Below are 17,374 nucleotides of genomic sequence, written 5' to 3' on the forward strand. Positions count from 1 at the left end.
CACACCTATAAGAATGTCTGCTATTAAACAAACAGGAAACTACAAAGGTTGGAGAGGATGTGGAGAAATTGGAACACTTATTCACTGCTGATGGGAATATATACTGCTACAGCTGCTGTGGAAGACATTTTGGTAATTCCTTAGAAAACTAAATATTGGTTTGCCCTATGCTCTGGCAATACCACACAACTAGAAAGCTGAAAGCAGTGACATAAACAGACATTTGTACACCGATGTTCATAGCAGTATTATTCACAATCGCCAAAAGATGGAAACAATCCAAGTGCCCTTCCATAGATGAGTGGATAAACAAAATATGGTATATAAATATAATGGAACATTATGTAGCAGTAAAATGAAATGAGGTCCTGAAGCTTACGGCAACATGGATGAACCTTGAGGCCACAATGCTGAATGAAATAAACCAGATACAAAAGCAGAGATTCTATATGGTTTCACTATTACGACCTTGGTAAGCGTAAACTCAGGGCTTATAACATTGCATATAGGGACCTAGAGATACACAGCAGTTGGAAACAGGTGAATGATTTGCTAATGAGGTTGAATTTAAATGTAAGGGAATGGATAAAAGCGACGGCAGTGCATTAGTGGTTTTATGAGTAATACTGCCACATTGAGGTGAACACGTTTGAAAGGGGCTTTATAGAGCCATGTATCCCACCAACAACACTACAAATATAAATAAGTTCTTGCATGAACTACTTCAAAGGCATGAATCCTTTATAAAGAGTCAACAACAGAGGGGTATGGGGGAAAACTACCATTGCAAGCTATAGCCTGTATTTAACAGGAAGACATCATCAATACTACTGCAATACCAGGGGTAAATAATGGGGGATGGGGACGACAAGAGTTATAGGGAGATTTAAATTTTTTTATTTGGTGAGGGTGTGTTTATAGGTTATTTTTGTCTTGAGAGCAAAAATTGCCTAAAATTGGGAGTGTTGATGACTATACAACTACGTAAGGATATTGTGAGACATGGATTGTTGACTTTGGACATTATATACAATACCCAATGGATGGAGGTACCTGAAGGATGCACTGACTGAGAAGTAGAATGGCGAACTGTGGGGTGTACATATGATCAAAGATTGTGTGGCTACAGAAAGGAATGAAGTCGTGAGGTGTGCAACAAAGTGAATGAACCTGGGGGACATTATGTGGTGCACCATAAGCCAGAAACAAAAGAACAAATATTACATGATCTCTTTTAGAAAATACTTATAAGAAAATTGGGACCCAGATTGTAAGCTCTTTTAACAGTCACATATGGTACGAAGCTATACATGTTATTTCTAGATTTTGAGATGCTGTGCTATATATGTATAATCTGGCATTTCCCTGAAACTTTGGGTACCTATACAACACCTAAGACTCAGAGTTGGAGTTCTGCAGCTCTGAAAGTCAGCAATGCTACATACAGCAACAGTTAAAGAAACCAAAAAAGTGACCAAGCTTCAAATAGAGAGAAAAATGAAACTGATCTGGTTGGAACTAAGGTATATCAGAACACAGGAATAAGGAGGACATTGTCTGTATTTTAAAACTTTACGTAATGTATGAGACCAAATGAAGAAAAGTTTATTTTTACCAAAACCTTAATTTTCTATAGCATATAATCTAACTCAACCTACCTGGATAGCTCATTTAAACAAACCAAACACATGGAGCCCAGAATGGGAATGAGGGCTTGTAATTCTGTACAGCATAATAAAACACCCAGATGCATCCCAGAGAATGTTGGGCAGATAATTAAACAGTATTGGCAAGGTCCCTTGAAGGACCACAGAAGAAATATGGAACTATTAAACTTTACCATTGGGGAAACCCCTGATACTGTCTCAAACATTAGAGACTCCCAGGTTGATAGGCCAAGCTTTTGATCTTTAGGCTTGCTCTTATGAAGCTATTTCTGTAGCAGAGAAGCTAAGTCTACCTATAGTTATGCCTAAGAGTTACTTTCAGAAAACCTCTTGTTGCTCAGATGTGGCCTCTCTCTTTCTCTAAGCCCACCTCTGCAAGTAAAATCATTACCCTCCCCTCTATATGGGACATGACATCCAGGAGAAAAAGTCTCTTTGGCAAAAAGGGAGATGACTCCCAGGGATGAGCCTGGCCCTGACACCATGGGATCAGCAATGCTTTCCTGAACAAAAGGGGTGGGGGGAAATGTAATAAGGTATCAGTGCTAAGAGAATTCAAACAGAATCAAAAGGCCATTCTGGAGGCTATTTTTATGCAAGCTTTGGCTAGATATTACTAATTACCATGGTGTGTCAAACCGCAACCCTAAAGAACACCTAGGCCTCTCTCTGAGATTCTACAAAAGTTTCATGCACTATTACTACTTCCCCGAAACCTACGACTTCCAGATGAGTTCCTAGGCCAGATAAGTCCTGAAACCCAGAGGGGCCAGCCTCTCTAGAACATCAACTAGTTCCACTCTCCTATCCCATATTATCGACACCCTTTCCAACATGATAAAGTTAGAATGGGCATAGCCCAAATACCCCTAAAGACTGGGAGAAGGATCAAAGGAGAAGGAGGAGTTATAACAGAGAAGATAGGATTTAACAAATGAGTCTGACTACTAAATCACTATATTGCTATTTCTTTTAGTCTCCAGTGTCTTGGAGCAGCTAGAAGTAAAAACCTGAAATTGTGGAGCTGTAACCCATCCCAAACTCTGAAATCTCTTCTATGACTTTTTTGTATACATGTTTAAAAAAAAAAAAGGCAAAACCAGCTCTGAATGTAAGAGACCTGATTCCCTGTGCCTAGGCCCAGGCTGGTCTCTGAGCCTGGGGCAGTGCTGAGCCAGCAGTGGACATGTGAGTGGCTCTAGCTACACGCAGAGACGAAGGGAGGGAGGCAGGGAGAGAGGGCTGGGATTGTTATTATAGAATTCAAGTGAACAGCCTTATGGAATTCTCTTCTGGCTCTCCTGGTGTGAATTCTGCCAGACAGGTTTGAAGAGGCAGACAGAGGCAAAGCTCCTCTTCAAGCAGTCACTTGGGTCACCAGTGGTAGAGGAGCAAGTGTCCCTGGGGTCAAATTAGCAGGGAGCACCTTATTTGCTCCACAAGCATCACAGCATGTCATAAACACTCTGTTAGACACAAGAAGACCTATTAGCCCCCAGGAGCTTCTAAATAATGATATAGCTCAAGTTTTTATTCAGAGCCTTCCAGGACTTAAGTTATTTTTTTGGTAGTAAGTTACACACTTTAGAAGGTGGCATTGCCTCGCTTAGTTCTCTAGGAAGCCATTTAATGTACTGATGAATTAGGAACTTCTTGACCCATGAAAATAAACTGGTTACGCCAACAGCATTCTTCTATTCATACTATGAACACAGTAGCAATGGGTCCTGCAAGGCAAAAAGTTGGCAGTTTCTCAAGTGAGAAAACTCAGCTACTAATATAACAGAAAGAAATATATGTGTTGTTATTTTTGGACAGCACTAAACCCGCTTGACAAAAAAAAATCATAAAAACAGTTCCATGAAAATGATTCCAGGTACCTCTGCATAGCCAGTCTTGTGATTTTTTTTCCATACATTTATTCATAGAGCAAAGGAAGGATGAATGGCCAACTGCAAACAGTTCTCAAAATCCTTAGGCTTACTTTGGAAAGGAAAAATCTATACTGATCTTTCCCACGTTTTGCAATAACAACCCCACTCCTCTCTTTTTGTCCCCACCTCCTACTTTCCTACTAATGAGTGCTCAGATTGTTCAGACATAAATACTGCTTCCCAATAGAAAGGAGATCATCATGGAAATCATATGAAGAGTTTCCTCTTTTCCCTCCTTTCTGACTTATTGTGGAACCTGATAGAGGATCTAGTATTTCTTTACAACAATGTGGTATATGTTTAATAGTGGCCGTGTAAGGACACAAGAGGTCTTAGACAAAGCTGCATCTTTACTTCCTCAGAAGATGTGGGGCTATAAAAATACAAGTGATCGCTATCTTTTCAAAGATATCCTATACAAATGAATCCCTCACCCTCCTGAAAATGAATGCTTGATCCTCAATGAAACACTTCCAATAAAGATCTTCTGTCTCAGGGACTTTGAAAAGCACTTGACTTCTTAGTTAAATTTCACCCAGTAAAATATTTCAATCATTAGGTAACAACAACATCATGGGAAAGCTGAAGTGTCAGAATATTTTCAAACGTTTCTCAGCAGCTTGAAACACATGCAGTCCAACATTAGCTGTCAAGAAAGGTAAACAAACACATAACTTCCTATGAACGATTAACTTGATAAGCAATAAAAATAAGGTGGTGAAGAATTGCAGGAAATCATTAACAATAAAATTAGGTGTGATTGTGCAAGGTTGTGCACAGACAATGGGTAACCCACGTGTAGCTGGAACGGCTGGCATGTTTTCCACATTTTCCACTGTATCTACTGTGCTGGGAACTTTTAGGCACAATATGCCTAAATAGATCATATGCTACCATAAAGCCAGAATAACTCAATATAGAAGTGTCTTAATTTCTTAGGTGGCCTTTAAGCTTTAACATTTTCCACAAAAAAAAGAACATTTTTCCAGAATAGATTTTTTAAAAGGAATTTGAATTCTAATGTTCATTTAACTTTTAAAAGTGGGGATTAATGAGTGAAAGGAATATCAAAGTTTTCAGAGGGAAAGGAAGGAGTGCGGAAGTCTTGTTTTTCTAAACAGTACCCAATTCTCCACTAACCCATTCCTTTTGCATAGACCACACTGAACAATCAAGACGGTCAGGAAGCTCCTGCCAAAGGCCACACGCATAGTTTCCCAGGCTGGAGGGCTTGGTACCCAGGTAATGGGACTGGGTACTCCTCTCCACTTGGAGACTATCCTTCCACTCACTTGTCAGACCAGTCTGAAGGCGGGAACTGCCAAAGGCCAGCAGCCCTATTTAACATCTACCCAGCTTTTCTCAATGACTAAGTCAGACTGAGAACAAGTATTACCAAGAATCTATTGGACAGGGGTCTGCCAGCTGATTTTTGTGAGAAGGGAATGATTCTTGGCTCAGTCACTCAGCTTTCCCTTTGGGGCATGATTTTGAACAAGGAAATGAAAAAGCACGGCACTTGCTTCCCTTCTGCCAGCTTACTTTCCATACTGTTGACTTTTAACACATACACAAAACTTCACTTGCCCAACATAAAGGCCTGAGAAGAATAATGAGAGCCAACAGTCACTGAGAGCTTCCCACATGAGAAGCCAGGCTCGAAGTGTTTTACATGCACTAACTCATGTGAGCCTTTCAACAAGCCTGAGGGGCAACATGGGACGTGACTGTCAGGGATGAGCCTGGCCCCCACATAGTGGGATTGACAACACCTTCCAGACCAAAAGGGGGAAAAGAAACGGAACAAAATAAGATGTCGGTGGCTGAGAGAGTTCACACAGAATCAAGACGAGGCTACTCTTACACAAGCTTCAGTTAGATATTACTAATTACCATGGTTTACGAAAACCATTACTGTTGACCCTAAAGAACACCTAGGGCTCTATCTAGGATTCTACAAAAGTTTCACCTACTAAGATTACTTCCCAGAAACCTACAACCTCCAGGTAATCCCAGGACAGGTAAATCCTGAAACCCAGAGGGGCCAGCCTCTCCAGAACATCAACTAGTTCCACCCCCCATCCCATAATATCAACACCCCTTTCCATCATGAAAAAGTTAGAATGGGCATTGTCCAAATATCCTTGAAGATTGGGGAAAGGATCAAAGGAGAAGGAGGAGTAATAACTGAGAAGACAGGATTTAACAAATGAATATGGTAGAATGATTATGTTGTTATTTCTTTTAGTCTCCAGTGGTTTGGGGCAGCTAGAAGGAAAAACCTGAAATTGTGGAACTGTGACCCACACCAAACTCTGAAATCTCTTCTATAACTACTTATTACAATGCACTTAACCTTCCCCTTCAAACATTATCATTCCTTCACCCTCAGACCTGTTACCCTTCTTGCCTCAGTACCAGGATCCTGTCTTGGCCACAGCGACAGTGTCAGCTCCTCCACTGGACAGGACCTCCACTGTAGCTGCTGCAAGTGGGATGCCACAGATCAGACAGGTATAAATAACCAGGAGGTTGCTCTAGTGCTAACTAGCTGTGTTGACCCTGAGTGAACATCAGTTTCCTCCTTTCTAAAACAGGGACAATAAGAGCACTACTTCATATGTATAGGACTAGGACTACTGCAGACTAAGTAAGAAGTATATGTAGACATTTAGTATAGTTAGATGATTATAATGATGATGATCTCTCAATCCTACCGCACCAGGGAATTTGGAGAATTTTAGTTAAAGGGAGTCAGGTGGGAGCCCTGTCTTGGTCTTAGACTAGATCCTCATTATTACTTCTCTTGGGTTCTTTGCCCACACTAGTACATATTCTATTATGATATGCTAACATGCTTACTGCAGAGAATGTTCAGATTCTCCAGCAAAAAAAAAAAGGCTTTCTCTTTCCTGCACAGAATTCAATACCTTTATATCTATTTTCTTGCCATCTGTTTTCCTATTTAGCTCAAATGCACATGTCACTGCAAGATGGAGATCACACCCAACTCCCTGGGAATGCCCATCAATGCCTCCAGCCAAGGCCTTGGCTCCAGCAGTCCAGGGAGGAGGGTGGACCCCAGATTCTAGGTGACTTCAAATTTCTCCACTCAGATGTTCATTTTCCTTTGGAACTAAGTTTAGTCTTAATGAGCTGGAACTTCACTATCTAACTGTACCAAAGAGTGTGTGGATTATGAGAATTCTCCCCAAAAAACTGTAGCTGCACTCGTGTGGAAGTCTGCCAGAGACAAATTATATGAATGAAATTTAAAAAATGATTTTTTTGTAGTTCTTGGGCCCACCACATTTTCCCCAGAAACTGTTTTTTACTTTTTTCTTCCCACTAATCCAGGTCCAGAATAGAACAACTCTTCCCTCCATGTAGCAACAAGGGTGAGATCGAGTCTTATCTCAAAATAGCTTATTTTGTATTTTTTTTTGAGGCACAACATATACATAGCAAAAAACACAAATTTCAAGTGTACAACTCAGTGAATTTCTATGCACACACATAAACACACATATAGATATGTATATACCTGACCTCCCAGATCAAGATACAAGGTATTTCCAATATTCCAAGTCTTTCTCATGCATCCTAATGCCCTTTGCCAGTCAATATCAACCTGTCTTCCAGAGGTAACCTCTTCTGATGACTTTTCTCACTATGGGTTAGCTTGGCCTGTTCTTGAAATTCATATGTACAATATGTATTCTTTAGTGTTGGCTTCGTTTGCTTATCTTTGTGAGAGTCTTCTATCCTGTGTGTACAGTAGTTATCTTTTATTGGTGTCTATTTTTCTATTGCACAAGCATTCCTTAATTTCTCCATTCTACTGTTGATGGGCATCGGGGTTGTTTGCAATTTGGGGCTGTTTTAAATAAACTTCTATGAACATTCTTGTACATGTCAAAAAAAAAAAAAAACAAGTCTGAGGGGGTTATCATAGCTCAGGCCTAGGAAGGTTAAATAACTGGCCCAAAGTTGCACAGTAAGTAGCAAAGCTGAATTTTGAACTTCAGCAGTACACTTCTAGAGCCCACATTCTAAACCACTCTGCTCTAACAAGTACACACTCATAAGCAGTGGCATTAAATAAGACTGTCCCTTTGTTCCACTCCAGTTAATTTTCTGGGAGACTCCAGGGTGAGGCCCCGACAAAATAAAAAAGGCATCTGGCTCTAGGCTGATATAAACGACAGGCCAGTGTTACCATGGACTTCTCTATGCTCCTGACCATAACGATTAGAAACCAAGAGATCTAAATCCCAAAGAGAAATGCACTATAAAATTACCGTTAGGATTTACAAAAAAGGGGAAATGGCATTACCTCCTTCTCCCTCCTGTGGTTTCTGGCCTCCCCTTTGTGAAAAACAAAAGCTCTCATAAATTCTCAACATGCCTTGCTGACAATTCTATGTCTCAGGAGAGAGCAAAATCAAGTAAGTGAATTGCTCCTCCGAACTGAATTCTACGAACAAGCAGAATGGATCCTGAATTGGTGCGCCAAGATTTCTGGCAGGCAGCAGCCACTTTTTATGGTCCACAGACGTCAAGTAGGAGAAAGCCAAAGTGAATTACACATGTGACCGTGCATTCCGATTTTCAGGAGGGTTAGGTGATAAGTGTTTTTTTCTCACGTATAATCTCATCTCTGTCCGTTCACCCTCGGCTCTCTTTTGGCTCTTCCTCCCTTTTCTGATCCCACTTGAAACACTTTCCTCTTTGCCCTTGAGAAACCTAGTCTTTTATCAAAATAAAACTCTACATGTTCCCTCCACAGTCTTCCTTAACTGAAACCTGGCTCTGCCCCGCCAACTCTCAAGTGGAGGTTACTCATTTTCTTTTCCCTTCCCCTATCACCAAACATGCTTTTCCTCTGGTTCACCCAAGCTGAGAAACTTCAGTCATCTTGATTCCACCCTCCTTCTCTCCCCCTCCCCCTTCAAGGGTCACCAAATGCTGTTGATTTCCACACTGAGATGTCTCTTACATCTTTCCCCTTATCTTCACTGTCATTGCCTCATTTAAAGAATACTCACTCTTTAGAGTACTGTTTTTCACTTCACCGTATCATTTTAATCTTTATTACTTACTTATACTTCAGGCATTTTTCATGTTACCTTTAATCCCCATAACAACCCCATGGGGTGGGTATACTATTTATCCCCATTTCACAGATGAGGAAAAGGAGATCAGGTCACTTGCCTCAGCTCACAGTGCAAGCAGGTGGCAGAGGTCAGGTTCAAGGACTGGTCTGACTCGAGGGCCAGCACTCCACCTCTCACATTTTACATCACTGGAAAGCAGCCCAAATAGGATGGCCATGATGGTGAAGAATCTTGAAACCAAATCATGTGAGTATGAAGGACAGCACTGAAGGCTACTTGGCACTGTGAAGAGTGAATTTTAAAAATGGCGTGGTAATGAAAGCAACCCAAGAGTCCATGAACAGATGAACAGATAAACAAAATGTGGTATATATACTCAAATGGAATATTACTCGGCTGTAAAAAGGAATGAAGTTTTGACGCATGCTACAAACAACGTGGATGAATTTTGAAGACCCCATGTTGAGTGAAATAAGCCAGGCACAAAAGGACAAATATTGGATGATCTTACTTATATGAAATACCTAGATTATGTGACTTCAGAGAGAGAGATTACAGGATACCAGGGGTGGGATGGGGTGGGGGTTAAGGGTAAGGGGATATTGCATAATGGGTGCAGAGTTTTTGTTCAAGGTGATGAAAAGTTGGGGTAAAAGATGTTGGTGATAGTAGCACAATACTGTTGACTGTAACTAATACCACAGACTTGTACACTTGAAAGAGGTTAAAATGGGAAGTTTTGACTTGCATATATACTACCACAATAAAAAGTTAAAAAAAAATTTCACATCCTCAGCACTTCATAAAGAAATTCATACAAATCTCTCCCTCCAATAAAATGGCATGGTAGCTTTTCCCAAATACTGGAAGGGTTATAATGTGAAAGAGGAAACAGACATATTCCGTGTGGCTCCTAGCAGCAGAGCGATGCCTAGCCTGTGGTAGAACTTAGAGTAAATTCCAGCTCAAGAACGTTTTTGAATAGAAGTCTTTATCAGGAGGGAGTGCTTAATCAGAAGCTAAATGATCATTTTTCCTAGGTATATGTAGGCTCCTTCCTGCCCTGAATGGGCAATTGGTCTAGATTAATGGTTCTGTGCACATCAGAATCAACTGGGGTGGGTTTTTTTGTTTGTTTTTGTATGCTGTTTGGTGGGGCCACATTTCATTCTTCTTCCATGTGAGTGTCCCAAAATTGCAGCACCATTTTTGAATTTTTGTTTGTCTGTTTTTTCTTTCTTTTGTTTGTTTGCTTGTTTTGTACTGTTGGTTCCTTTGTTTGCTTTGGGAGATGCATGGGCCAGGAATTGAACCAGATCTCCTGCATGGCAGGCGAGAATTCTACCACAGAACTACCCTTGCATCCCCAAATGGGGTGGTTTTTAAAACTACAGATGCCTGGCCCCACCCCAGACTTAGTGAAACAGAATCTAGCGGGCAGAGACTGTTATTGAGAGAATTACAAACAAGGAAACTAGTCTGTAAGAAGTGTCATTCAAATCCTCAAAAGACACACAATGGGCAATCAAGCTCCAAAAAACTGTTCAACAGTAATCAAAGAAATGCAAATTAGGACAGTGATGTACCATTTATCTACTATCAGACTGCAAAGATGAAAAAGATATAAATACCCACTGTTGGCAAGGGAGAGGGGAAATGAACACCCCTACTCTTCTGGTAAAAGAATAAATTGGAACAACTTCCTGAGAGCAATTTAACAGTATTTTTAATAGGAATTTTTAATACTAAAAATGTCTGTAGTCTTTGGGCAAACAATTTCATTGCTAGGAATTTATCCTAAGGAGACAATTTAGCAAGTATGAAAATGCCTGCTCAAAGATGCTCCTTCAACCAGTGTTTATAACAGCACTACCCAAGATAACTTGCTGCAGTGATGGAAAAGTCCTGTGTCTGAACTGCCCAATACGGTAGTCATCAGCTACACATGGTTATTGGGTACTTGAAGTGCGGCAAGTGTATCCAAGGCACTGACTTTTTATTTTAAATTAATTTATATGTAAATGTAACTAGCTACATGTGGCTAGTGGCAACTGTACTGGACAGCTCATATTTATAACAGCACAAATTTAGAAACTATCAAAATATCAAATAAAGGATAATTACCTGTACTACACACTAATGGAATTTCTGGCTGTCATTTAACATGATTACGTAGATTTAAATTTGTCTACATGAAGAGATGTTCACAATATCTTGAGAAGCGGAAAAATTATTTTAAAAGTTTGATGTATTTCAATACATATATTTCTGTGCATGTATATACATATATAGAGAATAGTCTTGAAGCATATGCATCATATTAACCATAGCTTCCTGTGGGTGATGAGATGGTGATGATTATTCTGCTGTTTTTCTAACTTTTCTACAATAAACATGCATTTCTTGTGTAGTAAGGCAATAAAAGCTTAAAGAAAGGAGACTTACTGATAATTAGAACAGAAAAAAAAAAAAATCAATCCAAAAGTTTTGGAGTTCTTTTTTTAACAAGTTATTCTTAGGAAACAAATTCTGTGTGCTGCTTAAAGACAGTTCAGCAAAGAGGCCTCTCTGGTTTCAAAGCAAAATATACATTGGTCTCTAGGACGCATCCTTGAGCAGTGGCTCACTCTGGGTCATCCTAACCCAGAGAAGCTAATAGGAATAGTGAGACTATTTTGTATTTAGACACCCACATTCTGGTTAACTCTCCTGACTCTTAGTTCATTCACAGACCAACTAAGTCTCTGAACTGGAAACACTTGTTCAAGAAACCCAAGTTGAAACTGGCTTTATTCCACGGTGGAAATTCACGCCTCCTTACAGATCAAGCTGTGGGTTTTCTCCTATATTAAGTACTTCCCACAGATTCCCCTGGGAGGACACTGCAGGGCAGCTGATTCATTTTTCAATCCTTCCCTAAATGCGACATAAACAAAGGTAATTGTGTGCAGCAGGTTTGGGGGGGGCGGGGCAGGGGGCAGGCAGTGGCGGCAGTCAACATCTGCTGATGCTTTTCAGCTATGGTTGGCTTTTGGAGAGCTTTTCTCTACCGCAGTTATTATATTAAATCTGGGCAATGCCAGCCAGGGGACTCTGCATGCATTACCTTGCCTCAAGGGGCTACAACCGGTAATATCTAGCAACTCTTTCCTGATCTTTTGGCACATAAGGCTTTGAGGCCAAGGCTGTAACAATTCATATTTAAACATTTATTAGGTGACCTTCCCAGGCTAACATGGTGGCTTCTCTTAAGGATAGACATTAATACAATTTTATCAATGCGTTTGTTTTCCCTGAGGCAAATAACCATATCCTGAATTTAGCACAAATGTTAAGACTCTACATTTTTAAATAGGAATATCTGTAAACACTTCTCAGGTAATCACATGCACTCTCAGGTTATGATATTCCTCCCCATGCCCCTCTTAAGAAATATCTGCCAATGGTAATTCTGTAGTAATCCTTTCCTTGGTTTTAAAACTGACCCTTAAAAAAAAAAAAAAAAAAAAACCCGAACTTAGAAGGAAAATGTGGCAAGGAAACAGTCTTTCTCCATCTGCTTCAATATGCAGTTAATAGATTCATGGAAGTATTATTAACTGAATGGACGTTTGAATACACAACTATGTGCTATATATAGCCCAGGAACAAAACTGAATGATGTTAGTAACATATCAACAAGGGAATAATTGACCAAAAAAAAAAAAAAATCCCAAACAGGAAATAACGGGTATTTGTTTAGCTTGGTGGTTTTTCCAAGTTCTGGTAAAAGATATACCACAGGAAAGTTTAACCTGCTGGAGGAATGAATCCATCTCTTATGGAAGCCCTAATATGTTGGTCTTAGGTTAATCGCAGCCAGTGAAAATCCTACTTCAGCAGTCCCTAATAAACACTTTAGAGCTTCAGTCAGAAAAGAATCACGTTAAGGCAACAGCTGCACGTAGTTCACTTGCTCTCCAGCCACCCATGGCTTTGCTAGCTTTGGTTAACAGCCCTGTGTCAGAAAAGTAGGGGCCAAGAAAGAGAGTCATTTAGGAAAGTACACTCCATTGAAGACTGGGCCTTTAACTCTTGATCTACTGAACTGTTTAAGCATAGCATTAGCTAAAGTGAAATGAACTATCTAAAATTGATTTTTTGCATATTCTGGGGGTCCTATTGACATACAAAGACCCAACACAAGTTGGAGATAATGAAAATAAAGAAAAAATCATCCACATTCACTTATTTATCACTTATTAAAGGACATCTAGCAGATGGAGCTCAGCATTGATTGATTTAGATGACTTGATTTTTTAAGTTGTTCTACCCCACCCCCAACATCTCAATGTGGATTACATACTAAAGTAATGCGTAAATCTAATTCCTCTGCACTGCATAATGTAAAAACTAAAAAATAAGTGGCCTTGACCCCAACAGGCTAGGCTGACAAGGGAACAGTGGCTGCTGTCAGTAGCTCCTAAAGAGTGTCTTCCCAGTAAGTTTTTCTAGCTTTGCCACTTGTGGTCAATGGTTAGGAGGGGACAGCTGCACCTGCGCTGCACAGAATTCTTTTTTAAACCTAAAAAACCTGGGCAGGCAATCCTAAAGAAGACCTCAGATACTATATAAGATTCTACAAAGGTTCCATGCACTAGGATAACTTTCCAGAAAACCACAACTTCCAGATGTGTCCCTGGACCAGATAAGTCCTGAAACCGAAAGGACGCAGCCTCTCCAGAGCATCAGCAAGTTCCATTTCCCTATCCCATATTATCGACAGACCCTTCCAACATGAAAAGTTAGAATAGGCATAGCCCAAAATACCTCTAAAGATTAGGAGAAAGATCAAAGGTGATGGTGGAGTTATACAGTGAAGGCAGGGTTTAACAAATGAGTATGATTGCTGAATCATTAAATTGATACCTCTTTTAGTCTTCAGTATCTTAGAGCAGAAGCAAAAACCTAAAATTGTGGAATTGTAACCCACACCAAACTGTGAAATCTGTTCTACAATTAATTGCTGTGATATACTTTGAAATTTATTGATTTTTTGTATATATGCTATTTGTTCACCAAAAAAAAGAATAAAAGAGGAGTATAACAGAGGAGATGGGATTTAACAAATGAGTACGACTGCTGAATCATTATATTGATATTTCTGTCTCCAGTGTCTTGGAGCAGCTAGAAGAAAAAACAAAAAAATTCTGGAACTATGACCATACCAAACTTTAAAATCTGTTCTATAACTACTTGTTAAAATGCACTTGGAGGGTGGGCAATGGTGGCTCAGTGGCAGCGTTCTCACCTGCAATGTCAGAGACCTGGGTTCGATTCCCAGAGCTCTGTCCATGCGAAAAAAAAAAACAATATGTACTTGGAAATTTATGGCTTTTTTGTACATATGTTATATTTCACAATAAAAAAATAAAACAAAAACCTGGCAGGAATACTAACGTTAATTTTATGTCGCTGAGGAGCGTGGCAGGTCAAATGCTGGTCAAATCCCAGTGGAGGTTTGCTAAGACTTATTTATTCTCTTGAGACCATCTGTCCACCTCAAAGCTCCCATCACATGATGTGGTAGAAGGCCAGCCACCAGGACTCAAGGAAGGCTTTCTTTTTTCCTGAATTTAGAAAAGTGTTCCCTGTGCTATGCAGACAGAATCACTTGCTAACAATCACCCAAGATGAGAGCCTTGGTATAAATGCCCTGTGCAGTTTGCCTTTCTCTCTTAACAAGCTGTGATGACAAGCCAGGTTCCAATCTGACCTCCACAGGACCTCGCTTCAAAATCAGAATGAAGCACTCAATAAGCCAAGTCCATTAAAACAACATTAAAGGTGTGGGTTTAGCTCTGCTAAACAGCAGGATTAGACTCTCAAGGGTCCAGCCAGATAGAGATATTTCTTTACAATCACTCAGTTTTGCAGGGTTGTAGCTATTAGGGATCAGATCTTTATCTCAAAGGTACATATTTTACCTTTGATCTTCCTCCTCCAGAACTCTCACTAATGTCAACTTTCTCCACTATTGGGAGCAGGCCCCTAGTCTCCCTTTAATGTTGGTTTTATTGCTGATTCTACAAGATCAAGAGAAAAATTACAAGGAAAAGCTGTGAAGTTCCTTTTCGAGAACAAGTTGTTTTAACAAAAACAGCCCACTCTTAAACGCTGAAATTTAAACGGAGCAAACAACACAGTGTAAAGCAGGGGGAGTGAAGAGAAACAAAAAACAAAATAAAGGAAAAAAAAACAAACTAGCAAAACAAACACTAATGATACTGGCCGACTGCTTATTTAGGGTTTGTTCCTTAGTCCAGGAAACTGGCAACGAGTATCTCGAAAACAAGCGAAGGCGTACTGCCCGTTAGCACCCGTCCGCCTCCCTCCTTAGTCAGACAATCCCCAGGCTGAGGGTGCAATGGGAGTGTTCCCAGGGGGATCAGCGGCGTTTTTGAATCCCCATCCTCCAGGCCTAGCGGCTTCGAAGGTACCCCCCAGCCCTGAGCTAAGGGTTCTGACTCCAAGTCTTCCATCACCAGACTGGCACGCCAAGTCCCCCTCCAACCCACCAGGGCCCCAAGTCCTTTCCTCTAAGCCTACCGTGGTCCCAGGGGACACCCTCTGCTGCGACGGCCGGCTTCGCGCCCCCTCCCTCCCATAACCCCGTTGTTTCCAAACCAGTCCCTCCATGGGAGCAGCGGCACCCCTTCAACACCCATCACCATTCTCCCCAGTAGCAGGAGGAAGTCGCTCTGCTTCCTCTGTTCTCACCGCCCAGAGCTTGGGCGCCCGGGGCTTTTTGGGTGGGGCTCTTTTTTGTGTGTACACGGTGTGTGTGTATGTGCGCGCGCGCGCGAGTGTGTATGTGCAAAAGACCCATCGCATCCTTCCGCCTAGACTGCCTCAGATGCCCACAAGAGGGAATGGGGATCTCCGGCGTGCCCTGGTCCCCAGCTCTTTGTGCCCAGTTTAGGGCAGCGCGAGGTCCGCTCATTAGCTCATACTCCCGGCCCGGGCTCGGAGCTCCAGCTTCCCCCGCAGCCTCCCAAGCCCTTGTTTGCGCGTCGGCGTCCAGCCCCACGCTTACCTCCTCCGTGCCCTGAAACCCCAGCGCTGTCAGCGGGCGCCTGGGACTCGGACCCGGCAAGCCGCTGCCTGGGCGAAAACTTACTGGAGCGGAGAAAGAGAAAGCGCGCCGCGAACCTGGCCTCCTCCTGGGGCGCAGTTCCTGCCCCGGACCCCGCGCGCGGGAAGCTATCCCCCTCGCTCCCGCCTAGAGCGCGTCCCTCGGGGCGCCTGGGTCCCCGGGCCACTCACCAGCACCACGGAGCCCCGCACGGCCTCTGATACGCTCTGGCGGAGTTCGGCCGCCGTGCCGGGCTTGCTGAGCCGCTTGGTGAATTTGCGCACTTCGGACATGGCAGCGGTGGTGAGGTCTCAGCAGGAGCCCTCACTGCCCCGGGCCGGGACGGCCGCGACCACTGCTGCTCCCTCTGTTTACAGGCTGGCGGGCCCGCCACATCGCAACTCGGCGGCGGCGCGGCTCAAGCTGTTCCTCTCTCCCGCCTGCTGCTGCTCCTCCTTCCTCCTTTCCCTCCTTTTATCGCTCGCTTTGCACGCTCACTGTCCTGCCCAGAGGTGGTGGCGGCGGCGGCGGCTGCAGCTCCCTCTCCGGCTCCACCCCCGCTCTGCTCCGGAGGGCCAGAGCTCGCCGCGCGAGGAGCCAGAGAAGGAGGGTGTGTCTGGAGAGGAAGGGTGTGTGGAGGGGGGAAGGGGAGGGAGAGCTGGAGGGGGGGCGAGGGTCACGAGGGAGGAGGGGGGAAGTGGCAACCGCTTGGGCTCCGCCCGCAGTTGATGTTGCTGGTGCAGCCGCATCCGGGAGGAGAGAGCTGGCTGCTGCTTTTTTTCTCGCGCGCGCCTGTGTATGGGAGCTGGTGGTGAAATGTCTCTAAGAGCGCGGCTCCTCTCCTGCCCCAGAGGCTGCAGTACCTGCAGGGTGTCTGGAGAATTCTCGCGTCCTCCACCCCGCAAGCCACAGAGCCGGGGCGACGAGGCGCTGGGAAACAACGTGGAGCGGCCGCCTATTGTGTGCTCCGCCTGGGAAGAGAGCGCGGGTGCTGAAGGAGCGACCGTGTTTTTCTGGCCGGAGAGGCTAGCCTGGGTTCCCTCTCCGCGCACACCATTTTCTTACCCACTCGGTCTTCCTCGCGGGGCCAACCCCGGGGAGGGGGTCCGGCTTCAAGAAGTGGGAACTCGCTGTGGTTGCACCTCCCGCTCGGGCTGGGGGAGAACTGAGTGGTGGGCCCCGAGCCTGGGGCAGGTTGTCTACTTCAGCGATGACTGTGCGTGAAGGGGTGGGGTGGGGGTGGGGGAGTCCGGGGTCAGGAGGATTTACCAGTCTTCTAGAGGTTTCTCCGTTTCCTAATCCTTTCCCTATCCTCACCTTCCAAGAAATTGTTTTCCAAGAATCAAAGAACATCTTCTAACTAGACGTAAAACAAACGTGCTTGAGACAGAAATAAGAATGAGAACCTGGAAGTACTAGTGATACTGTGAAATCTCCCCCCAGTGCGAAGTCTGTGGCTCCACTGACGGGCGGGGATGGGGGGGGTTAGTATTCCTTCTGGTTTCTTCATTTGTTTAGAGCTTTAAAGTGGCTCATGGCTCA

General features: G+C 43.1%; 1 protein-coding gene across 2 annotated transcripts in view; it reads right to left on the reverse strand.

The window, feature by feature from the left end:
* DOCK11 (dedicator of cytokinesis 11) overlaps positions 1-16,435 on the reverse strand; it is a 218,988-nt gene extending 202,553 nt beyond the window's left edge. For both annotated transcript variants that reach the window (XM_077146576.1, XM_077146575.1), the window contains exon 1: positions 16,024-16,435. In XM_077146576.1, the coding sequence (XP_077002691.1) occupies positions 16,024-16,125 (102 nt within the window). In that variant the 5' untranslated portion in view covers positions 16,126-16,435. The remainder of the gene's footprint in view (positions 1-16,023) is intronic.
* Between the last annotated feature and the right edge of the window lie 939 nt (positions 16,436-17,374).

The sequence above is a fragment of the Tamandua tetradactyla genome, chromosome X (assembly GCF_023851605.1).
Source record: "Tamandua tetradactyla isolate mTamTet1 chromosome X, mTamTet1.pri, whole genome shotgun sequence".
NCBI classification, from domain to species: Eukaryota; Metazoa; Chordata; class Mammalia; order Pilosa; family Myrmecophagidae; genus Tamandua; species Tamandua tetradactyla.